General features: G+C 35.9%; 1 protein-coding gene across 3 annotated transcripts in view; it reads right to left on the bottom strand.

The window, feature by feature from the left end:
- The window catches only part of arhgef10la (Rho guanine nucleotide exchange factor (GEF) 10-like a), a 181,120-nt gene that overhangs the window by 11,958 nt on the left and 142,744 nt on the right, over positions 1-26,418 (bottom strand). For all 3 annotated transcript variants that reach the window (XM_038280869.1, XM_038280871.1, XM_038280870.1), the window contains 5 exons: positions 24,245-24,331; positions 18,341-18,555; positions 17,545-17,702; positions 13,814-13,956; positions 2,309-2,480 (listed from right to left, as the gene is read on the bottom strand). In XM_038280869.1, coding sequence (XP_038136797.1) covers positions 2,309-2,480; positions 13,814-13,956; positions 17,545-17,702; positions 18,341-18,555; positions 24,245-24,331 — 775 coding nt within the window. The remainder of the gene's footprint in view (positions 1-2,308; positions 2,481-13,813; positions 13,957-17,544; positions 17,703-18,340; positions 18,556-24,244; positions 24,332-26,418) is intronic.

The following is a 26,418-nucleotide window of genomic DNA, read 5'->3' as shown; positions in this document are numbered from 1 at the left end:
TGTCATTGCTAAGATTTTCATCTCCTTCTGCAATTGGAACAATACTAAGAAAAGAAAAAAAAACCTGTCCGACATAGGTAGTACGTGTAACAGTCAACGTAATCCTCTCTTCTGTAGGGTGGCACATTTTTGTATCTAGCAGTGAGCACAGCTGGTGGATGTCATCCAAGGAAAAAAGCATTAATGCTCATTCAGGTAAATGTCAGGAACAACAGACGGGTCGGATCTGTCCTGAAACACTCTTTCCCATCTGATTTTATTGACAATAAATGTCAGGAAAAACCAACGGGTCAGATTTTTCCTGAAACGCTATGTCCCATCTGATTTTATTGACAACAGCTTTGTTTCTTTATCAGCCATTTCTCTAATCCCCTTAACACATGCAATAATCTTTTGATGGCCTTTTTGTCAAATTTAGAACAACAGCAGTCCTTAAAAAACAATGCCCACCTGGATGATTAAAAAGAGTCAATGGCTTGTACTTATATAGCCTAAGAGGACCATTTACACATAGTGTTCTTAGAGGGACATTTGGCAGACTATAGCCAACTATTCACAAACCCAATGAGTTAGGGAATCATCTCACCAGAAAAGTATTGTGCCCTCATAAGATAAATATGAACATGAGCTTGAATATGAAAACTGACAATACTAGAATGTTGGACTGGTAGAACCCTGTGTTTTTAGATTGCAGATGATGTTCCTTTTTAGAACACCTTCAAGGGAGGAGCATCCTGGGACACCCTGGAGGGATCACTTAAAGGGGAACACCGTGTTTTTTTTTACATTGGCCCCTTGATTTTAATTATTACATCATGTTCTACTCACCCATATGAGTTTTGTGTCATTTGGAGCTGTTCTGAAGATATTCGGTTTTGTTAGATCCAAGTAACATCTTCCTATGGGCAACGAGTTGAAGGCACAAACTAAACTGTTCATAATTTATTCTTTATGGTATGCCAGCACTCAATCAACAGCAATCACTGTCCCCAGACATCCGCGGTTATATTTTTTATATTTATATTTTTTTTTAAACAAAGCGGAGTGTGTATGACGTCATCCAGAGACTGGTCTGATTCAGACCGCATAGTTTGTCTTCAGTGTGTTTTGGTGGGTTGTGCTCAAGAAGCTTTCGCCATGTTGAACTTAAATGATGGCCAGGATTATGCCAAGGTTAAAGCTGCAATACTGAAAGCATATGAATTAGTCCCTGAAGCATACAGACAGAAGTTTAGAAACTGGAAAAAAGGTGACAAAACTTATGTAGAGTTTGCAAGGGATTTGGAGATTAATTTTAATCGTGCAATTCCTCTGACGTTAAAATATTTGGTGACCTCTGTAATTTAATGGTTTTGGAGCAATTTAAGAACTCTGTTTATGTGAGCATTGCAATGTACATTAATGAATGGAAGGTAAAAACTGTGTCAGAAGCTGTTGTGTTTGCTGATGATTTTGTCTCCATTCTTAGGCCCCACAACACTGAATGTTTGACCCGCTGGCAAGGGACGACATTCTTCAAACTAAGATCCAAAGTTAATTTCAGTCTGCTTTATACACAACCAATAACTACTGAGGATAGTATATATAGAGGTTGTTTACAAGTTTCTTTCTCCACGAGTTTGGCAGGTAAGGCTGGAACCAGAGACCCAGCAGAGACTTGGTGAAATAAGCCGTCTCCTTCCATGATGGTGAGAGCTGAGGATGAGCATAGGTGTCACAGCTGTTAGGCAATTCCCCTAAGAGAATACAGTGAGCTATGCTTTCTCTCATTCTGATCAGTACCCTCAGACCTACACTACCTAAACATTCCCAACCACTGGTTCCCCCTCCTCTTCCTCAGAACACAGATAAATAAACGTACCTGGTCTGCTAAAAATAGTGACAAGTATTCTAAGCTAAAAAACTTAGTTCCTGTTCTTTTCATATGTTTTTAATGTGTTTATTATTATTTTTTAAACCTAAGCTAATTGGTTAGCAATCAGCTAGAGCTTGCTGGCACTCATGAACCAGTTTGTTATGTGTTTTGAGCATTATTAATAAAGTTAAAACAAAAAAAAGGGTTTACACACTGGCATAATGTTAAGGTTTCAGGTTTCAGATCCACTCATGGCATTAAAATCTCATTGTTTTCTTTTTAATGCAAATATATTTATCATATTAATTCGGTGACTGTTTAAGGAACATTATTAGCATCCATTAGTGAGTAAACTGTTTTAAAATGGGAACCAACATGTAAAATTTAATGTTATAAGCTCCAAGTTTAAACTATGCCTACATGCATTCAGAGGTGGGTGTGATGCTTGTGTACCAGTGTTCTGAAGCCTCGAACGTGTAGAAATGTTGATTTCTTGCAGAAGTTCCAGTGTTTCTGTATGGAAAAGCCGGATAGAGGAGCCCTCTGAGAAGGCCATCCACACACCTCCACCAGCACAGGCTACGTGTGCAACACTGACCATTGGGTCTGGATGGACTTCAAATTTCTGTAAAATATAAAAATAAACCCAGTTATAAAATATACCCCCATCAGTGCCATTTTTTTTTTTTTTTTTAAAGAATAAACATGTGGAACAACACTTGAACTGAAAGGTTAGATTTCTTGTCACTACTATCTATTTTAAACAAAACACATTATTTCCCAAAGAAAACAGTGAAATTCTACCATTTAGGTCGTCATGAAATAAGAGGTACTCTAAAAAGTATGTCAACATCAGTATATATTATATGTGTATATAATATTACTGACATTCTTGCAAAAGTATTCACATCTTTTCAGTTGCTTTTTTTTCATATTTGTCATAACTTATCGATAAAGTTAAATCTATTATTTGGACACAGAGTGGTGCCCAACTTTTAGGTGGAAGCAAAATTATATGGCTTCCTTTCTTTTAAAATTAAAAGTGTTGTGTGATTGTGTATTCAGACCTCTCCTAATACATTTAACTGAATCAACAGAAATGAAAGAAAATAGTGACCAAACTTTGTTTTTGTTTAGATCTTGTTCCAAAGGTACCGTATTTGATATTAGCAATGAGCATGACAAAAAACAAAAACAAAAAAAAACTGTAATTTTTTCTTCAAGAACTGTATCTTTCAAACATCTCAGACAAGCTTCAATGACTATAAAAACGGAAAAATATCCCTGCACCATGACGCTTCCACTTGCATAGTTCTTCTTGGATAATGCTACACATAGTGTTTTGTTGGTTTTTACCAAACAAATCAATTTGGCCTTTTTTGTTTTGCATGATGCCCCATTTAGGATAATGGAATTGAAAATGTAAACAATGAACTCTGGTATGGCCAAAGCTCGTAATCAGAAATTTTCTTCAAACCTCATCACCACATTCACTCACCCTGACATGGTTATCACGCTCCTTTGCCCATATGGTGTTGTTTGTTTAATCATGTTTAGGATCACAGAGATTTTTATTAGAAACTCAAATTATGTTGAAAATAAATTGTGCTCAATTGGATTATATTTATTAACTAGTTTGCATATAATGGAAATCGAATGGAAATACAAATCAATCCTTAAGGGTTTTTTTCATAATATCATATTCTTTATGTTTTTATCTAAAAGGGGAAAAAAATGAAAACAAGTCAGTTCTGTATTGTTTTCCATGCTAGTTTGTTTGGGTTCATATATAAATAATTTAAAACTACAGAGAAGTATGATGTTGTAAAGGCAGTTCAAGGGTTGTGAATACTTTTGTTGCAGACACTTTATTTCCACAATTTCTAAAAACATTTTTACAGCAGACTTAGCATTACATCCTTTGATATTTTAAAGGTTATGCAAAAATTAGTAGACCGCCTTTACTTTAAAAGCATTATTTGTTAACTGGTTATTGATGTTGAGTGATGAGGTCGGCAGAGAATACCAAATCCCATCAATTTGTCGCTTTAACTTGCTTTTGCAAATTAGATCTAAATTTTGTAATGCCCAGAATCCTAGATGCACCCAGAACATGTTTTGCTTCATTCCTGTGGCTTCCATCTTTTAAAAAGCACAATGTAGTGAGAGTTTCAGCCGCACAGTCTTAATGAGCTGTTTGAAATAAATGCAATTAGCCTTATCATGGCAACACATGCAGCCCCTGCGGTCTTTGGTGTGACATGGGGAGGTTTGGGCATAATCTTGGAACTCATATCACCGTCAATACACAAGTCGCATAAAACCGGGCAATTACTTAGCATAGTGGGGATGGATGGAAGTGGGGGGGCACCATGTTGCACCCATCTGAACCCAAATGCAGTGGAAGAGAGGGATTACTACCTGTCTGTGCGCCCTTGCCAGTAGGCCCTCCTTTGTTTGAAATTAGGGAAAATAGGCCTTTGAAGTTTTTTCTCTTTTAATTGACGCTTCAGCAGCGGGTGCTTTCTATGGCTGGCAAACTAAATATAATGCATTTCCCTATTTTTTCAGTAATCAAGAAGTGAAATATTTATAATTAGAAGGTACTTCTTACACCTCAGTAACTCGCATTACATCAAAACAGACAAGCTTGCATAAGACGTAATATTCAAAGACACAGCATTCTCACCTTTCTATATGTTCCAGAGCTTAATTATCACATTAATCATTATCAAGTATGGAGGAGCTAACAGGGACTCTCAGCTCATCAATGGCTGACATACTGTGGTTGCAGATTGCCATCTTGCCAACCATATGTCTGAAACCACCTGGAGGGCGTTGTGGTGTGCTAAGAACAGTACATCACAGGGGACTAAAACAGTCCAGGAAAGAAGATCACATAACAGTATATTTAAAAGCATGTCTTGAATATTTTTAGAAAAGCAATATGTTCATTTGATCTGACTTTACACTGTATTCCCTAAATTTTTTATAATATGTAGACACTGTGGACCAAATGTGCTGAATGCCCACTGAGCTGTGTCATATACAGGGATAAGCACAAGTCACAATGTTGCCCCCAACCAACAATCTGGTATTAGTCTACTGAATCCAGCAAGATGAGGTAGTCAGTGAAGCTTGACAGTAGTAATGTGCCCTTTTCCACTGAGCTTGGCAGTGTCACACTAACGGCAACATCCCTCCTATAGTCCACCTCCAGCGGTGGGAAATGACAGTGGAGCCAGAATCACAAACACTACAGCTGGTCTGAACAGCTCATTAGTCCTTCATTACAACCGGCGACAAGGTGTCTTTGTCCTTTGCCATGAGCTGAGTCCACTTCTCCACTGGGAGGGTGAAGGAATGGACAGGACAGTTGAGTGATAGGTGAAACCAAGAGGAGCAGAAAATAATACATTGAAGAGAAAAGAACAAGGCCTTTCAGTAAGTACTGATCACAGCCAGGAAGCGGCATGCATGTTTAAGCTGGCAAAGTCCTTTAACACAAAGATTGAGCAATTAAATATAAAATTATCTCTTCTATTAGCAGATTAAATCAACACCTACTGTTATAGATCAAATTTGAATTCATTAGAATAGATTTCCCCAATTTTCTCCGTAAAAAAGCTGATTCAAAATCTGAATGTCATTCTCAATTTGTGTTTTATATTGTCCAATAAATATGTAGACTGGGTTTATGGTAAATTTTTGGCAATTTCATCCACACTTGGAGGATTCTGCTAGAAGTAACACTGCTACAAACCTTTTTCAAAGTGGCACAGTGTGCTCAAATGTCCTTGTTCTGAGAGCAGTTCTGAACACGGCTATATTAAGTTTTGGAAAAAAGAAAGAAAAATAATGAGTTTTTGCCACAGACAGCTCAGCAACAAAATGGCCCACTGAGACATCACTTTAATGTCTCTGTTGCCAATTAGCTTTCAGCACTCACCTCTCTTATTTTCGAAACATGAAGGAAAGAATATATTCAGTGTTTTTGATTTGGTAAAGAATGTTTAAACACAGGTTCAGAACAAGCTTTTTTTTATCCTTAGGTCTCCAAAGAAAGAATACTGGCATACATTGAAAACGCGGCAGAGGTGTTTTAAAGACATTCCAAAATAGCAAAAAAAAATCTTACAGATGGATCAAACATGGACTTAAGAGATAAATTGATCCCAGTTTTGTTCCAATTGTTATTTCCTTTTTTTTGTAAAACTTTAAATAAAAATAATAAAAAATACCTTTAATCTCACTGCAGCAGACAGTTTTTTTTTCTAAATTCGTTTTTTTTCTTTTATAAAGCTGTACAGTATGTGAGGGACTGCGGTCACTGTAAACAATACCTTATGTTATTCTTAAACATCTCAGTAATGCTAAAAATCATTAACTTTTGGTCTTCTCACTGCTGTAATAAATAGGAGTGCTGTTGTTCATATAGCACGTATACAGTTATGCTTGAAAGTTTCTATAGCCTCCGATTAAAGAAAAGGATAAATTCACACTAGTAATTCAAATATAACAAAAAAATAAATAATAAATAATTTTATAAATGAATTATTATATTATAATTCAGTAAAAGAAAATATTGATTTAGAATTTTTGTTTGAAAATAATTATGAAAAAAAAAAAAAAAAAACGTTCCTTGCAAATTAAAGTGAACCAACATACCCGTCAACAGGGCCAGATGTCTCACTGAACATTTTCTGAACATTTCAGAAAAGACTTGATTTCAGTGATTACCTCAAAGTGTTGCTCACCAAAATTTTAGGTGAGGAGCTCCATCAGGCTTCTTTACTTGCTTTATTTATTTTTAGTTTTATTCTTATTATTTATTACTTTTGTCAATTTCAGTTTATTTTACTGGCAGCTGATTTTTTTTCTGTCTTTAATGGAAGGGTATAAAAACTTTCAAGCACAACTGTATATACAGAATTACTGACCATCTGGCCATCGGTAAGATCAGATCAATTGAAAACAACTATCTTCCATTCAACGGACACTTTATCACATCTCTACTGTTTACTCTTACTGATTCCACAAAAATATGTTTTTAAACTTAATACCTTTTTTTCTGATACTAGTGGCCTTTATTTTGAAAGTGGGATGGAGAGAGAGAGTGGCAAAGATGCTTGGGTACGGCACAGAAGTTTTAACCAAGCATGGCCTCCTACAGGACTGACCCCCCTTATATTGGTCATGCACCCTACCCAGTGCCTAATTCAATAATAATAATTGAACTTTATCGATCTCACACTGGAGAAATCTACCTCTGCAAATAACCCATCCCCTTGGGGAGCAGTGGGGTGCCATTTTGCAGCGCCCGGGGAGCAGTGTGGGGTTTAGGGTTTTGCTCAGGGACCCAGAGTGGAGGCTGTGGGGATTGGACCGAGTACTTTCAACCTTCTCAGAGCAGGAGCTCGCTGCTCTTATCACTAGGCCAACACCCCCCTACTTTGTATGTATTCTTCCAATTAAAAATAAAGGAATATATTGCAGATTAAGGATATGCTAGAGACTGTTTAAAAAATTAGGGGCACTATTTAAAGAATTAGGTTGTGAAAGATAAAAAAAACTCTCTTTTCCTCAGTACAGTAATCAGTGGGAGTCCTTGTATAAAAAGATCCATAGTTTCACATAGGAAAAAATAATGAATGCAGTGATGGATGAGCTCTTTTTCTCTGCCTCACCGTTAAATCACAGTAGACCAAGGGCAAAATCTGTCCAAAGTGAAATATTTCAAAAGTTGGTTTAACTGCTTGAAGACTTCCCATTTATATGTTAACAGAAATAATGGCCAAGTGTATTTCCTTACTCTGTTGTCACCATTAACATTTAGGCTTTCTCCAAAGGAAAATTACAATTTTCAGTTCTTGGTCGGTAAGATGAATCTGGTGTTTAAGCTCCAGGGATTTATTCTACAAACACATTTCTTAGAAACTAAAAAATTATCACTTTGTTACAGCACCATATATATATATATATATATCTATATATATATATATATATATATATATACACTATATTGCCAAAAGTATTTGCTCACCCATCCAAATTATTGGAATCAGGTGTTCCAATCACTTCCATGGCCACAGGTGTATAAATTCAAGCACCTAGGCATGCAGACTGTTTTTACAAACATTTGTGAAAGAATGGGTCGCTCTCAGGAGCTCAGTGAATTCCAGCGTGGAACTGTGATAGGATGCCACCTGTGCAACAAATCCAGTCGTGAAATTTCCTCGCTCCTAAATATTCCACAGTCAACTGTCAGCTGTATTATAAGAAAATGGAAGTGTTTGGGAACGACAGCAACTCAGCCACGAAGTGGTAGGCCACGTAAACTGACGGAGCGGGGTCAGCGGATGCTGACGCGCATAGTGCGAAGAGGTCGCCAACTTTCTGCAGAGTCAATCACTACAGACCTCCAAACTTCATGTGGCCTTCAGATTAGCTCAAGAACAGTGCGCAGAGAGCTTCATGGAATGGGTTTCCATGGTCGAGCAGCTGCATCCAAGCCATACATCACCAAGTGCAATGCAAAGCGTCGGATGCGGTGGTGTAAAGCACGCCGCCACTGGACTCTAGAGCAGTGGAGACGCGTTCTCTGGAGTGACGAATCGCGCTTCTCCATCTGGCAATCTGATGGACGGGTCTGGGTTTGGCGGTTGCCAGGAGAACGGTACTTGTCTGACTGCATTGTGCCAAGTGTAAAGTTTGGTGGAGGGGGGATTATGGTGTGGGGTTGTTTTTCAGGAGCTGGGCTTGGCCCCTTAGTTCCAGTGAAAGGAACTCTGAATGCTTCAGCATACCAAGACATTTTGGACAATTCCATGCTCCCAACTTTGTGGGAACAGTTTGGAGCTGGCCCCTTCCTCTTCCAACATGACTGTGCACCAGTGCACAAAGCAAGGTCCATAAAGACATGGATGACAGAGTCTGGTGTGGATGAACTTGACTGGCCTGCACAGAGTCCTGACCTCAACCCGATAGAACACCTTTGGGATGAATTAGAGCGGAGACTGAGAGCCAGGCCTTCTCGTCCAACATCAGTGTGGAACCTCACAAATGCGCTTCTGGAAGAATGGTCAAAAATTCCCATAAACACACTCCTAAACCTTGTGGACAGCCTTCCCAGAAGAGTTGAAGCTGTTCTAGCTGCAAAGGGTGGACCGACGTCATATTGAACCCTATGGATTAGGAACGGGATGTCACTTAAGCTCATATGTGAGTCAAGGCAGGTGAGCAAATACTTTTGGCAATATAGTGTATATATATATATATAGTGGACCAGTGGCAGCTTTCTGTGCCTAATTTTTAATTACTGCAGTAGTTGGGAGAAAGTGTAATGAAATAATACAGAGATGAGGGTGAAAATAAATGTGTTAGTCTTATCATGATCCCTTGAGGTTCTCCTGGAGCCAATTTAGACACCACTGGAAACAGTCATGTCTTTTCCAGGAACAGTAAAGGCTTTTGTTAAATAACAGTTTAGAGGAGGGACTGGCTGTAAAGATTTAGAATTCAAGACTCGTTACTAGCTGCTCAACTGCTGGATCAGTGGCATAAAATGGAACCGGGCATGGTGTCCACTAAGGTCATATAAAAACACAGCAAATTTTATATAGCAATGAGAGGAAAACAATGGCACCAAAAAGGTGACTGTGTGCAGATGATCTGTTAGTGGTAGACTCAATTCTGTGTCTTCCTGGTGGAGCAAAATAATACTTTCTCAGGTTCTTTACATGCACAGTCGCTCCTTTGCAGCTTGCACCCTTGGGCCCACATTAGCGAGTAAGACAAGGTTAGCAAAGAGGTAACCAGAGCTGACCTGCAAAGCTCTCTAGGAGAAACAGAACTGTGCCTTCATCGCATGGCCATTCAGCTGCTTAAGCATATGCCTCTGGAGGACAGGAGAGGAAGAGAAGACGTGATGAACAAAGGGAGACATCCCAGACTCAGCTCTTTCCTGATTATGTGGATCCTGAAGCAGGCTTGTGGGCTAGCTGTCCTTTTAGTGAAAGTCAAGATTTGTCAACTGTTCCTCCTCGTTTGCTGCAGCTTACAGCCATGGTGATGGGTAAAGACACAATGTTAGAATTCTAGAGATTTGAAAGGCAGCAGATATTTAAAAGCCAAGGCTTTTACAGCATCACACCATTAGGCAAATACAACCTAAGAAAGGCAAACAACACATGGTGTATTACAATGTGTCATTAATGATTTAAAAAACAAAAGTGCTGTGTGAAAAAAAGAGCATGCACTACAGTCTAATGAGCTGGATGAAAGTCTATTATCAGCAATGATTTAACTAATCGCCATCTGTAAACCAGTATAAATCTCTTTCTCCAAATGGTAGGAACATACTCTAGTATAAAAGGCTTGGTTCATTTTAATCCACTGTGTGAAATTTGGTTGTTGTGCAAGTCTTATGTTACCCTACTTCGCATTTAAGCTTGTGGTTTAGGACATACCATAAGGCAATCTGTAGGATGGGTGATTTCATGTAATTCATTTTCTTCTTTATTAATTATTTTTTGCCAAATGCTGTGTGGTGAGCTAGAAACCATTTAAAAATGTTTTACAAGCCTTCGGGGTTTTATGTGAATACAAATTTGCAAACCTATGCAACAAAGTTTTTTTGTGCTAGAACACAAGAGGCTTCCCAACCAGGGAAATAAAATAAATATGCTTTATTAATCTGTCTGTATTGTAATGATATTACATGTTTACGTTTGTCTGAGGCCCAGAGTTAAAAAAAAGTTACCTTTTCCTGCATTACTTTTGTGCATATAGAGGTTACATAAAGTGAATATGCATAAATACATAAAATGCAACCTGGATAATAAACTTTTAAGAACACCTTAATCAGAAAAAAGGATTTGAGAATTATTGCTTTCTTATTTTTTACTCGAATGTTATTTTTTCAAATGTCTTTTTTTCAAACTTTACTTGATGTCTTGATATTTAATTACATTTTTCAAGTTTCTCTTTTTCAAAAGGTTTTTACAGATGTATTGCTCTTAGTTTTAACCCCTTGACACACACATTATCCAATAAAGATGTTATAAAGTCCATGTAAACCGATAAAAATGCATGTTGGCTCCATAATCGAGATGAAAATCCACCTGAGAAGTGGGACGAATGTGATCTGTAAAATGTAATTTAAAATTAATCCAATTTGAAAAAAACTAAAAGTTGAAAATAAAGAATTAAAAAAATTAAAATGTAAACAAAACATCTGAAAAAATATGTGGTGAAAAAAGCAGTTACTGAAAACCTTATTTTTTCTTTTTAAGCTTTTCAAGGTTTCATTTATTGATAGCATTTTTTTTCTCCAAACTTCCATTAAGAAATTGTGTTGTTTTTTTTATTTCCCTTTGCTTGCAACAAGATGGAACAAAATTCACTACATAGTTGTACAGGATGATGCTTTAGACTAGGAGGAAGTGTCCTGAAAAGCCATGTATTTCTCTAAATAGTTTGCTTTGAAAAAACACAAGATCTAATTAACCTAGCATTAGAATTTATTCATAAGAATGCATCACCTAAGTTAAGAGGTCCTAAGATAATTGAGAACAACATCTAGAAAAGTGCATTTATCTGTTAAATAATTGCTCACTGAATATATGTGAACTGAATAGTAAGGTATCTTTTAATTATTACTTGAGAATGCACTATTTAAATCTGTGAGTAGTGAATTAAGATATTTATTGTATGAAAGTGAGAATTAATGTAATAGATATGAATGTAATAACTTATTCTGAATGATTTCTGATGAACTCTATAATAATGTCTATGATGTTTGATTAAGTGATTTTTGTTTTGTCTTGTGGACCCCAGGAAGACTAGCTTGTCCCACTAATGGGGACAGCTAATGGGGATCTTTTTAACAATAAAAAATAAATGCTGTACCATAACTAACAGACTAGGAAGAGACCACTGCTATACTAAAAAGTCACCGAGATGAACCAATTTTGCAAAGAATAGTGATTCACAATCCTTCTACAGCAAAGTAAACGACCCATTGCCAAAGGGTGGTGCTGCAGCTTGTGAGGTTAAAGGCATAATTCCTTTTTTTTACATCAAGCCTGGTCGTTTTGGACTTCTTGATATGTAAGAACTTTGTAAAATGCATTTGGTATTTACTTAGTGTGTAATTACTTTAACTTTGGTATGATGATCTGAAAATGTTTATTAAACAATTAAAAAAGAGGGAAAAAATGTAAGAGCAGATATTTCTTGAGTGCACTTGATGAGGTTGGATGCTGATTAAAGTTGCATGATGACTGACAGCTTTTATATTTGCACAAAAAAAGCCTAAAAAATAACCATACAAAATTGTGTAAAAAGTCTCTACAAGCATGTCATAGGTTGCTTGAGTTTAAGTTTTACTGTTGAGTTTATTATCTAAAAGTACAAACTATAGAGAGGAAAGTTACCTTAGTGTCAGCCATCTGAATAAATCACCAGACACACATAGATGAGGAAAAAAAACAACTGGAAAAGCACAAGGAGTTTTTGAGGCCAGGGGAATTCAATTTCAGGGTTGAGGCAAATGAAACAATAACATAGAGAGCAAAAGAAAGCCAGTAAGTATGAATTTATCCCTGTACCTAAAGCATGTTAACTGGATGTGATAAAAGAGGATCTATGGCACCTTAACAGTGGTTAGCTGAAATACTTTTATAATAACCCAAGACTTCCTTAGCTATATCTTCAAAACATGGTGAAATATTATATTTGATTTAGTTTTTCTTTCTGAAAATGGATTCACAAAATAATTGAAAAAGATACATAATTGATAAATATATATTTTTGTTAACTGCTTGGTAGAATTTAACATCAATGAAAATTAAAACGCAACCTATTTATACAGGTGTAATTACACCAGGGAGCTATAATTAAATGGAAATGGTCTGGGTTTGGTATCCAAGTACCACATTTAACCTTTCCACAGGAAAAAAAAAATGTTTTTTTGTCTATCATTTTCTATCAGAGCCGGAAAACTCGCACTGCTCTACACCTTTAATGACATATCAAAAACAGAGAACACCTCGGAGGATAACTGCACGAAAATGGAAATAATGACACAACCACCAGTTTGACTTTTAGAAAATGATAGTGCACAGTACTGTATCATCACTCACAGCTCTTGCGGTATAGCTTATTTGTGTATGAGAGCTTCACACATTTTTTATGAATCTACAAGAGGGCCTGCCTCGTTGTCCATGTAGTGGCTACAGCGGTAGTAAATCTTGATGACATAGCAGATTAGATTGCAGGCTCTCAAAGGTTGTATAAATCTTCCCTGAAATAAAAGGAGAAATTTCCTACAAATGTTGCACCAAAAATAATTATGTAAAGCGAACAGGATGTCTTCTCTAAAAAATTCGCAATGTTTTCTTAAGAATTTAAAGAATTCTGTTGGCAGAGTCATGTGTTAAGATTGACAGAAGTAGCCAGTTCCTTTCCCCCTTTTCAAGGAAGTGTTTCTGGATTGCTTTTACTATAAAGCATGTTTTACAGTTTAGCTAATAAAACTTTATAAGTAATATTATTTAGTTAGCAGGAAAAAAGATGAGTTGAATAGATATGAAATTTGGTTTCAAATAACTTTTTTGATTATCATAAAAATGGAGTTAATGAAACAAGCTTGTGTCTATATAAACTCTAACTGCCCCTTTAATGTAATAACTGGCTGGACTGCCCTGTGGGCAGCAACAGCTTCCAGGTCTTTGCAATGCCCGCAGTGCCCTCAGAATGTTTTGCAATTCTGTAGAAGAGTTGAAGGATGGGTCTGAAAAAAGGTTCAGGTTTGAAAACATAATTCCTTCTTGAATCAGGAAAGTATGTTTATTGTTTTGATGCTTATGTGATCAGGTCTTTGTTAAGAGAAAGGTTTGAACATGAATAAAGCCTTGAGCCAGGTAAAGGAATTACATAAGTGCATAGGGGGTTTACCTGAGTGGTGAGGGTAGGTGTTTTCATGACAGTGACAGAGTTCCCACAGCTTGCCCACACAGATTCATCCAGCACCAGCAAAGTCCGAACTGGCTCTACTCCCAAACTTATACATCGTGGAGAATCAGGATCCCAAAGATCATCTGCCAGAACAAAATAACCCATTTTGTATAAAAGATGAAGAGATGTAAAAATATAGCATGCTGTAATCCAAGCAAGTTTATGGTGTATAAAAATACGCCCTTATTGTAACATTCATTGTGATAATTGTCATATAGATGTATGCAGTTTGGTACAAGTCATGCCACCAGTGACGGTAAGCAAATTTCATAATAAAATAAAAAGAGATTTTCTACTAGATTAATAAATTTTGAAGTGTTTTCAGTTCAAATTTTGAAGAGTTTTTTTTTTCTTAATTTTCATTTAACAAAAAGTGTTGCTTTAGAACATTGGCTATGGACTGAATACAACTGAAGTCTTATTTGAATAAAAAAGAGACTGTAAATCATCCCACACTGTGTAGAACAGCATTTGCTTCCCCACCATCTACATGCTAATAAGTCTCAAGTACGCTTTAATGTACTCCCCACCTGTGTTATCACCAGGTCCTGTCCTTGTGTGAAAAGAACCTCAATTCTGAATGTCTCGTCAGATCCTTTTGCCTTATCGGTGTGAAAATAAAGAGGACCTTTTTCTTGGAATCCTAATCAGAATAGCAGGCCTTCTAGGTAACACAAAGACCTATTTGATACTGAATCATGCAAGCCTTTTTTTTTGCTGTGTGTTAATGAAAGGACATTAAAAAAGGGGGTATTCAGCCATTTAATTAACATTTTGAGTTGTTTATTTCTGGCTTTCATAGAAGAATAGCTTTACAATACCGTCTGACTTCTACAGGTTAATTGTTTGGCATGTTCTAAAGGTCATTCTCCCACCTTTTCAAAATTCAAACTTGCAAATGCTCTTCTGGTCCTCTGTTAACCAAGGGCTTGACAGCATTTCTTCATCTTTAACATATAGACCAGGCTTGTAGCATTAAACCAAATTTCTCACTTCACTTTAAACTCTATTTACATATCTTAGAAAAAAGTTTAACCAAACCTATAATAAAACAGCAATATGATGTGTAGGTCTAAAAATAGTTTTTGTGCAAGTGTCAGGAAATCTTTTTGCATTTCCTGGTTGCCACAGATGGTATGGGTATGAAACTTTAACAGATGTGTCAAGGCCACAAACATTCTATAACACCCTCGGGAACTCTTGTTCTGTCCTTTTTTATATAACGTATATCTATAAAACATGAATAGTAATATTTAATCAGCATGCAGCAGCTTGGTGTAATTAATCATTCTCTCTGCTAAGGAGGAGAGGGGAGCACAGTAGGGAGACAGGCACGCTGACATACTTTGGCCAGGTAAAAGGAACCCACTGATAGAGCTATTGTACTCCTGCTGGCTCAGAAGACTGCAAACCTCTGCTGAGATGGTGTTAAGCCCCATTGGCCTTGTGCAACGCCTGACTAAACATGGCATGCCATCCTACCACATGGTGAAGTGCTACGTTCATATTTGCAGTGGGTGTGAAAAATCATGCTGCAGGAAAGACAAAAGGATAATAATAAAAGTAATCTAAAGCCAGCAGTTTTTGCAGCTGCAAAATAATGCAGTAATTCTAGAAACGTATCAAAACATGTATGACAGTAATATTCAGCTTTTATTGCATTGTGCTTATATATTTACAAAGAAATATTTCAGGCTCAAGGTATTTCATTTCTAGTTATTGTTTAGCATTGAATGGTAAAATACAATATTTTAAGGAAAGAAACACCTCTCTACATTATTTATTCTATTTTTTCTTAGTCATAATAAAAAATAAATATTTACCATATTTTTCTGGTTACTGTTTCTTTGTATAACTTGAAAGTGAAAAGTGTTAAACCTCATGGAGAGGATTTTTAAGTAGAAAGAAAGCTTCCCTTTCCCAACCAACCTTTTTTTGCAACTTAGAACTTACAACATTTTTAAACAGAAGCAAACATTTTAAAGACGTTATTTTTAAGGCTTATCAGACATGCCAATATTTAATTTTTGTTTAGTTTTTGTTTCTTGTGGGCTTTTGTAGGGTCTAGAGTTGAAGTAGTCAAAAGGAACACTTGAATTTTTTTTCCTTTTTGGTTGTTAAATTATTGTGCAGATATTTATTGGTTCTTTGGAAAACTCTCAACAACCAAGACATTGATGGCTCAAATGATGAAACCAATTTAAAATATGCCATATCAATGATAATTTCACTTAAATAAATATGAAAAAATTTTATTATTAGAAGTTTGTATTTTAATCTTTATTTTTATAGAATACTAAATGTTTTGCCCTGCGATTAACTGGCGACCTGACCAGGGTGCACCCCCCCCTTGCCCATTGACAGCTGGAGAAAGGCACCAGCACCCCTCGCGACCCCAATTGGGACAAGCATGTCAGATAATGGATGGATGGATGGACTAAATGTTTTTAAACTAAGCATTTGTTCACTCTGTCTAACATTTATTTCATACTTATGATCACTTGGAAAAGCATAAATTGCATATAACACCTTTAGTGGCTGAACGAGTTCTGGCATCTAGACAGTTTTGTCCTTTGAAAACCCTATTTATACTATTCTTTTTCCTTTTCCAATACTAAAATCACTTTAAGATAAAGATAACCTTTTTCTAAGTATATGTATATTTTTATTCCTTTTTCAATATACTAAAGAGAAGGTATGGCCTAGCTTAAACAAGACCAAAGCCAGTATTAAAGGAATAGTACACCCAAAACATGATTAGCCTTCATTTTCTACTCACCTCCATGCTGAACAACACTCTGGAGTACTTTTTTGATATCTCAAATGCATCTGGAGATCTGGGAGGCTTCTTGCTGTCTGCTGACATTCAAATAATGGAGGTCCATGGCGCCCGAGACAGAAAGGTCCATAAAAGTCCACAAAAACGTGTCAATATTCCTCCATACTGCTCGTCCAATGTAATCCAAGTGTCCTGAGTGGGTAGCATCCAGAATTTACTCGAAACGAAGTCATTTAGAATGTTTTTAGAGCATAAACAGTAGTGTATAGGATTTCCTAATAGCGCCCCCATGCGCGCTCACGATTCTACGGAAGCCGGCAGACCAAACCAGCGCATTCAGCTCGGCAAAGAACTCATGCTCTTCCTCAACACTGAAGTCCTCAGACATTTTTCTTTCGTTGTTTCTTTCTTTGCACAGGTAAACAGCACATTTCTTCTTCTACGCTTGCAGTATCGGCAAACCAGACGCTGAATGCGCACTTTCTTCCGGTTTGGTCTGCCGGCTTCCGTAGAATCGTGAGCGCGCATGGGGGCGCTATTAGGAAATCCTATACACTACTGTTTATGCTCTAAAAACATTCTAAATGACTTCGTTTCGAGTAAATTCTGGATGCTACCCACTCAGGACACTTGGATTACATTGGACGAGCAGTATGGAGGAATATTGACACGTTTTTGTGGACTTTTATGGACCTTTCTGTCTCGGGCGCCATGGACCTCCATTATTTGAATGTCAGCAGACAGCAAGAAGCCTCCCAGATCTCCAGATGCATTTGAGATATCAAAAAAGTACTCCAGAGTGTTGTTCAGCATGGAGGTGAGTAGAAAATGAAGGCTAATCATGTTTTGGGTGTACTATTCCTTTAAAGAGAGCAGCCATGGAGAATCTCACCATTGTTATTTCTGCCATACACCATCACCTTTCCATTGCGCAACCCTGCAAACAGGAAGCGAGAGGAGTGCTTCAGGCACAGTACAGGACTGCCGTCTGGGTTGTGGAGGGTCAGCAAGTATTGGGCTGCTACATCTGCACTCCCATAGACCAGAATCCTGAAAGAACAACAGTGGTAAAACAAGATATGATAAATGAGTGTCATTGGAAATAACAGTGTCTCATTCTCATATAGTTTTAATTTAACACTGCACAAAGCATTGCACATGTGGAACTACTACCTCTGATGAATCTTCTTTTCTTCTACACAATGGCAAAATATATCATTTTGGTTTCGTTACATGTGTTCTGGTGTCCCTGGATAGAAACTGAAACTGGAAGGCATTGACTAAGATTAAGTAAGCTGTTCACAACTGTTTGTGTTTTTACTCTGATCTATAACAAAAACTTGATTTAATTTGAAATAAAAATAATTGTAATAACTGTGATCTGAGAGTGCATTTTATAAAAACCAAAATGTAAGAATTAATCTATCCTCCAAACCATTTGATGCCCCATGTAAGGTTATAAAAGGCTTTATTGGATTTGATACTGAAATACATTGTTTAACAAGTGACAGTATTGATACGTGACAGAATTATCACTCTAACTTGTTCTGATGAAATATTGACAACGAATCTTTGAGGAGGGTAATTTCATAGGAGTTTGACAAAATATGTTTTTTTTGTTCTATCATATAAGACAAACAGTACTTTGAGAGTAGTTTTGTTACACTTTATAGGGAAGAAATGCTCACCGGCCATCATCTAATCCAACACAAATGCTGGTACCAGTCCCTATGGAAGCCTTGTGAGCTCCTGCATCATCTTCCTCTGTCGGCGAAGGTGGATGAACATACTCCAAGCATCTAACAGCAGAACTTATTTGTAGGCTCTTTACAGCCCTCGGGGTTGGCCTGTTGAGGGAAAAAATCTCTATATGGCCTTGAAAAGCTTCACCCGCACCAGCCACCTGTTGAAAACAAACAAAGGTTATCGGGTAGCATTTTAATCAAAATAATGTTTTTACCCTCATACTTGTGTTTAAGACTTTTGTAACTCTGTGAGCGAATGATTTTTGCATCTTCTAAGCCAAATTGAGAAACCAAAGATAAGAGGTTTTCACGATTGTTCTCAGACACTGAAAACTGATAAAATATCCTCCTAGATTTAGAGAATCCCTCATTTAATTTTCCTTCCCATTTCCAATTTTCAATCCATGTTTAAAGCGTATTTTAAAGTTTGAATCACAAGATTTTAAAAAGATCTTTGGACAAACCTGCAATTTCAACAGATTTTTTGGAACCTTTATATCTTAAGACAGCTTTATTTCTCAAACGACATTAGGATTAATCTTTTGAATAACTGTTCCTCAAAAAATAGTGTGTGACTGAAAAATAGAACTGCCATACTTTTAGGTGGCAATTTCTGTCAATCTAATATAAAATGGGATTTTTTTTTTCTCTACAAACTTTTGCTAAGCTCTCCTTCTCTTTAGGATTAGAATTTTTTCTTAGAAATGGTATGTTTGCTTCAGATAAAATTAGTTTAAGTGTTTAGTGACATGATGGAGTCAAAGGTTGATCATCAATGTTTTGTTAACACAAATCCCATCATAAGCTTTACAACACTATAATATGTGATGGAATGAGTAATGCATACATTATTTTGCTGAAGAAAAAAAAGGTACAGATAAAAGTTTTTCTCTGATCATTGTTGAACTGTGCTTTACACCTCTCCATCAAATTGTGAAGGTCAGAGGAGAACTTGTCTTCTGTTAAATGCTACTTAGATGTCATCAATATAGGTTTGAACGAAATATTTGATCACGAATCCTTTCAGACCTTGTCGTTTATTATCCCTCTGCTCTCTTTCATAGCACTTTAAAAACACATTATGTAATATCATTCCATGAAGATCAAAGAATTGTCTAAAGATCTAAAATCTTTTCATCACTGAAGAACAGAAGATCTCATAAGTTTCTGAAGAGCTTTGAGCTGCTTGACAATGAGATTTCCTTTCCGTTTTTTTTGGCTTTCTAGATCAAGTGTAAGATATATTGCTGCAGTCAGGCCGAGACGAAATAAAAATAAAATCATTTTCAATTAACTCAACTGACTTTTTGTAAGACATTCCACAAGGTCACTCAATATACTTTAAGATCCTTTTCTTAGAATAACTAAATATGGATGCTAACAAAAAGCAGCTGACAGACCATGCTGCTTAATAGCAATTTGGAAAAGGATTCCCCCACTCAGGGCCGAAACAGGTGTTTAAATTATTTTCATGAGAGTACAGGCAGTAAAAAAAAAAAAAAAAATGAATTCCAAAGAAGATGGAATGATCTTCATATTAAGTACAAAAATCGTGAGGATTTATAAGACAATTAACATGCGATGTAGAGGGTGGGAGATTTAATTGATGCTTGACATCCTATGCACAGCTGCATTTTTTTTATACATCTGCTTTGGGATAAAATAGGAAAAACTGAAATTTTCAAACCCTTTTCATTTTAAATTCAGTTAAGGTTGTTCTATCTTTCTGCAAAACAGGGTTATGCTGGTTTTCAATGTGATCTGAATTGTTATATCAGTAGGAGGTCAAAAAGTATATTTTTCATAGAAAATAATCCAATGCTTGCTGTAAAAACAGAAAAGAATTATTTAATCTGTTTAAATTACATATGAGTAGGACATTGTGAGCTAAAAATAGTCTTAAGCTATTCTATGCAAAGCTCCTGCTTATTTGCATGCAATCATTTGTTTGATTTGTATCAGCACACAGAATCTGGACAGGAGCAATCCTCTGGGCTCTTGAAAATGAGCCAGAACAAATAATGGTCTGTTGCACAGGGTGAAAAGAAGATTGGGAGCACTTATCTTGCAGCAAGGACTCCCCCCCCGCCAAAAACACCACAGTTTCATGTCACAGAAGAAACTCATACAGAAGCAGCCAAGAGAAAGCATTTATACATTTTAACATTCTTTTCTTATATTTTTTTCTATTTAAATTTTAAACATATATTACGTTTTTATTCGAATCATTGGTATAAAAAAACAAAACAAGTTGTGTTCCCCAAATCAACCAAACTAATCAAAATTAAATAACTGAATGCTTTGCTAGTATAAACTAGACTTTTGCTATAAAACATGTCAAAAGCAGATAGAGATGGCTGTCTGTGTTCACTACATATAAAGTAAAAAAAAAAAATGAACAGGTCGAGAGTTAATTTACTAACCCTAAAATTGATACATTTATGCTTTCTCAAGAGTCAAGGCAAGGGTATTTGTAAAGCACATTTAAGAACTGGGAGAATTACTGCACAAGAACATAAATCATAAAAGAGAAACACAGAGAAAAGTACATTTTAGTGGCATAATAGAAGCAGGTAAATAAACTAGTACCTCTTGCAGAAAATGTGAACTTACTGTACACAATAGATGAATAAGATGAGAAGCTAAAGGACACTATCAGATTAGCTTTCTCAAAATGAAACTATAAGACTAGGAAAAGTGGGACAGAGAAGGTGGAGGCATTCAGGCAAACACTGCAGTATCAGGCTGATTAGACACAATGTCATTACTCTGATCAAAGCATGCAGAAATCCCCATAGCCCATCTAACTTTAACATGATTAGTGTCATCCCTTATTTGACAAGGCTGCCAGGGAGGTAGAACCAACTGGGGGCGTGAACACTCAGCCACTAATTATTCATACTGGAACCTCAGGCCTTCACTGCTATTTTGATTATAATCATCCAAATTATTGCCATTAATATTTTATTTTTGAGGAAAGTACTTTGTTTTAGTTTGGTGAAATATTGATTTGTAAAGAATAGACAAAATTATTTGCATGATAATAAAAAAGCTGGATCTATGGATTTTATGTTAAATAACAGATCTCATTGGTAACTCCATGGGTGACCCCAAATTCAATTAAATTCAATTCAAAAATACTTTATTAATCCCAAAGGGAAATCAAATGTTGATGCAACTCATAAGTATATTTTTAAACAGAGGTTGTAGGTGCTGATAGTTGTGGGCATGAAGGATCTTGTGCATCGATTTGTCTTACACCAAATCTGGAGAAAAACTTCCCTATAAAACATTTTTCATGAACATCACTTTTGGACTACATGATACTTTAAAATGGGTACATAGTAAAACATTTCAGTCTTTTTGAAAACCAAGATTTAACTACCTTTAAATCGAGGTATGGAAAGGATACAGATTTCAATAAACCTCTGAGCTTTTTGTTGAAAAAACAACTTGGGAAAAAACAAATTTTTGTTCTGTCAACAACCAGATATTTGACATAAATACATGTAAGTTTCATGAAATCTGCACTGTGAATATTTGACAGCAAAATCTATAACTATAAAGATTTTTTACTTGTTATGACACAATTTTAAATTGGAGAACCAAACAATTTATCTCAAAATCAACACTAATATGTACTGTAGGTTTCTCAATACTTTAACAGGACAAAGCATTTGTAAGAGTTCATTGTTACTAGGAGTTTTATGAGATCTTGTTGCAGGACATCTGTTGTTAATGTCTAACAATGTTTTAACTGGTTAATATCCGTATTTTACTTTATTTAATAAATGGTAACATTTGCCCCTTATTTGAAGGTGAGTCCTTTGAGCTTTAGACCTGGTCGTATCATTGAATTGCCCTATTTGTTGTCTGAATCTGCTTACAAACAGGCTGACCAAAAACAATTTGCTGCACAGTGAAGTGTTTGATGGAGTTTAAAAAGAGATTTTGAGCAAAAAATAAAAAACGGAAAGTAAATGGTCCACAGCAGCTGTCAATCCCTTACTGACAGTTTTTTCTCTTTTTGTTGTACATAATAAAGGGCTATTTTAGAGGGAGCTTGATTGATTGTTGCCAACTGTTGCCAAGGGGACTGGTTAATAGTGGGTAACTCAGCTTTACCCAGTAGAGGGAGAGAATTGAAAATTAGCCTCGTCAACAATCTTTTATTTTGAGTATCTGCACAATTTGTATATGTATAATGTAGTGTATATGAATTGACCCTTTTTCAAATAAACTGATACAAAACAGTAGAGTTTCAATAATAATTGTGTTTAATTTTAAATTGGAAGTTGGATTTGCTGAATTCCCAAATGGAAATACTACAGCAGTCCAGAGAATGAGGATTGCAATTATAATTTTACAGCAGCGTTCCTGATTGTTTGAATCACATTAAACAAATGACCCACAGTGATGCATATGTCCATTTGTGAGCATGCACGTTTTGTCTTTTTATACATCAAATGAAAATGAATACATTATTTGTTTGTCTTGCTAAAAGCAATTTGCATCAAAGACAGAAACCAAACCCCACTGGGTGTTGGGGTTTTAATCACTATCATTTTTACGTAAAAAAAAAATAAAAAATAAGTTAAAGGAAAACATCACAGTAAACATTTTACGTAGCTCTTTTAGATAAAATATTGCTTCAAGTACAGACAAGTGAACAGAAATGACAGGGATTTAATACGTCACCCAAAGGCACACAAACAAATCCATATATTTAGGCTAGAAGGAATTTTCTTACATGGTTTAATTTTTCAAATAAAAAAACAATCCTTGAGTCAAACTCGATCCTTGATTTATTTCATTTATATTCATAATGTTCGATCGCCTAATTATTTTCCCCCACACAGTTATGTGTTTCACAGGCGGTTAATGTTTTACACTAACTTATGTGGAGAAAGAACAAAGATAATGAGCAAAACCTGAGGAAACTTAAAGTAAGAGACCCCCAAAAGATAACAGTAAACTAAATTGGCTCTACAGTGCGAAATTAACAATAACTGCACATGCAAATATATTTCTTAGAAATAAAACGGCAGTACTTCCAGAAATAATCAGTAATTGGAGTCAAAAGCAGGTGGATTATTCTGAATCGCTATGATCAAACCTACAGATACGTTAAAAAAGGCTCTAATGGAGGACTTAAGGTGTGTTTTTCAACAGCGACCTTTTTAAACACTCATGCAATGTAAAATATAATTTGTTGTATGCTAGTCCCATCTGGTATTACAAATTCAAAATTTTTTAATCAAGTAATTCAATTCAGTTTACATTGAACTGATCGTCATTAGTTTAAACTGTAAAAACGTAAATGGAATGAAATAAGCAGGAACAAGGAATAAAGTGATAAAAATAAGCATCTACATAAAGTTAAGTTGAAAACCAAAAGCAGCACAGAAACAAAGAGAAATACTAGTTTTGGAAAACATTTATATGAAGGCAAATAACTAGAGAACTAAAATATTGAAAATAAAATCAGGAATGGGGAAAAGAATGCAATTCATGTTATTTCCTTATCTTAGTGAACAGTGAATCTCCTTCAGAATGACACCTCAAATGCAATTAAGTCTGAGACACAGGGCCTCAGTCTCAGTCTAGGAGGCCCAACACCTGATTAAACTGCCTTTGAGGTCAAAAGAGGAGTGCCTGCTAAATTAACCGGCCTTTCCAGGGAGGCAAGTGACAAAAATAGAAACTTACGAAGTGAAAAATATTTTCTATATGAATTCCTTCCTTTTTCCAAATTCTGTTGAATTTCAACAAGTTCAGAGGCATTAAAGCAGCAGTCTGACAGAATGAAGATTTAAATGGTAATGGTATGTGGCTTCCATAACTTACCCAGAGATAGCCTTGAGGTAAAGAGGTACTTGCTGCAGAGAAGCCCAACAATGCACAGTTAACAGGGTTGTGAAGGGCAGTCTCTAGCTGAAAGAAAGGGAAAAGATATGTATTGTACATTTCAGCAGATTATTATATAGTGTCATTCCATTATAAAGTTTAAATTACAATCCCTGTTGCAAAACCCTCTTGCTGAGCCACATTACATAACTGTAAAATACAGGTCTTTTATTATGTGTTTTTAAAATTCTATGACAAAAGCCTTTTGAAACCGACAAAACCAAATGAAGTTTTCAGAGCAGCTTACTGAATAAAAAATTGACTTTACCACAGAAACATCCCACTCTATTTGAAAAAAAAAAAATAATAATGGTTTTAGAACTTTTTATTTCAATTCCATCTTTTGAAACAGAGGTTTTCATTTTTAAACTAAAAGTAAAAAGAAACAAGCATTCTGTCAGGATTATGGTTGGTTATATTATGAAGTTAGAATTATAAAGATGAAAAGCAAAAGACTAAATAAATAATCTTTAAAAATAATTAACATGTATGGATTTATATAAATATTTTCTATTTTTTTTTTTGAAAAAGCAAAGGCATAGCTCTCTCCTTTGGAACTAAAACAGCGTTTTACATATTGTCATTATCAATAAGCCAACATTTGTCAAATTCTCCAACTAAATATAGATCAGTATTTATACTGTTTAATATTTGCTTACTTTAGAGTTATTATGGTTGATAATTACAACATATCAAATGTGTAATAGTATACCAATAAACTGCCACCTGGAGCTTTTTATATGGGAATTTGATCTACTATGGAATATGACCAGCAAAGTTAGGCCATGTAGGACAAATATTTGTGTGTTTTTGGGTTAATAGAGGCCAGAAATGGGTGAGTTGCTCCTTCCTCAAGAGGAAGAGAGAGTGACTCACAGTGTGGAGAGCACCAGCGCTGAGAGCACCACGTCTTTAACTGTCGTCCTCTATAGCAGTATGAATCAATCACAGGCAATTTATAGACAACCCCAGCATAGACCCTCCCTCTTTTCTCTCCATTTTGGGTTATTTGTTAACACTAAAAAAAAGGACACTGGCCAGATCGCTGCTCCCCTCACATGCACTGGAAAACATTCCTTCTCTCATTCTGTCTGTCCACATCCATTCAAATTCCATCCACAGATGCACAGCTCTTCCTCTCCATCAATCTTCTGCCCCATGTTCCCAATTCTGTTTCTCATCATTCACATATTTTTATGCTTTCCCTCTGTTATCTTTCTCTTTGTCTCCTGCCACCCCTTCTCATATTCAAATGCTCTGAAATGTCTTTTGATAGGTAATTAAGCCCAGGCCATAAATGGTGTCCATATAGAAAAGTCCTGTGGTTGACAGAAAGAGAGCTGTCCGATTGGACCAGTGGGACTGAAACTCTATAGGCCATAGAACTGGCAGTTCAGTGCTGGATAGATATTATCAGTCACCTGGTACAGCCGAGCATTGTAGGCCAATCTTTAAAGACCTTGATATCATTGTATCTGAGTGCATTGTAGCCTTAGTCTGTGGATACTAGAGACGTAGCCATGGAAAGTTGCTATACCAGGTTTTATACAGGAATGAATAACTCTAACATAATGCTTTTAATGCTCTTTTAATGCTCTTAGAAATAATTTTAATGCCACCAACAGCTACCCGTTGACAGGCTGCAGCCATGTTCCGAATTCCTTGTTTTCCAGCCATTTTTGTTGAAATTAGATATTTTTCCCCCATTCTCTAGCTTTTTCTCCGACTCAAGCTTCTTTTCTGAACATACAGCTTTGCGATCAACCGGAAGCAGTTCCACACAAATATATATTGTGATATAATATGTCTGAAGAAATTGTTTTAATAAACTTTTATGCCACAATAAATACATTTAATAAAGTTTAATGCCAATTAAGGCCTTAATTAAAAAACTAATAATTCAATGACTTTTAGTTATTTTTAATGACCCGCTGAGACCCTGTACACAGGGATTCTTAAGGTATTTAAAAGCTATTTTCTTACATTAAATAATAAATTAGCTGCTTTTCAATAACCCCTTATTTGAATTAACAGAATAAAGAATGCAAACACTGCCATTAATGAACATTAATATGCATTGAAATATGGAACCTTTTTTATTTTTCTTTAAAAAT

Source organism: Cyprinodon tularosa, unplaced genomic scaffold (assembly GCF_016077235.1).
Source record: "Cyprinodon tularosa strain WSP-4 unplaced genomic scaffold, ASM1607723v1 ctg165, whole genome shotgun sequence".
In the NCBI taxonomy this organism is placed as follows: domain Eukaryota; kingdom Metazoa; phylum Chordata; class Actinopteri; order Cyprinodontiformes; family Cyprinodontidae; genus Cyprinodon; species Cyprinodon tularosa.
The sequence above is the reverse complement of the archived record's forward strand: the minus strand, read 5'-3'. Positions and strand labels throughout refer to the sequence as shown.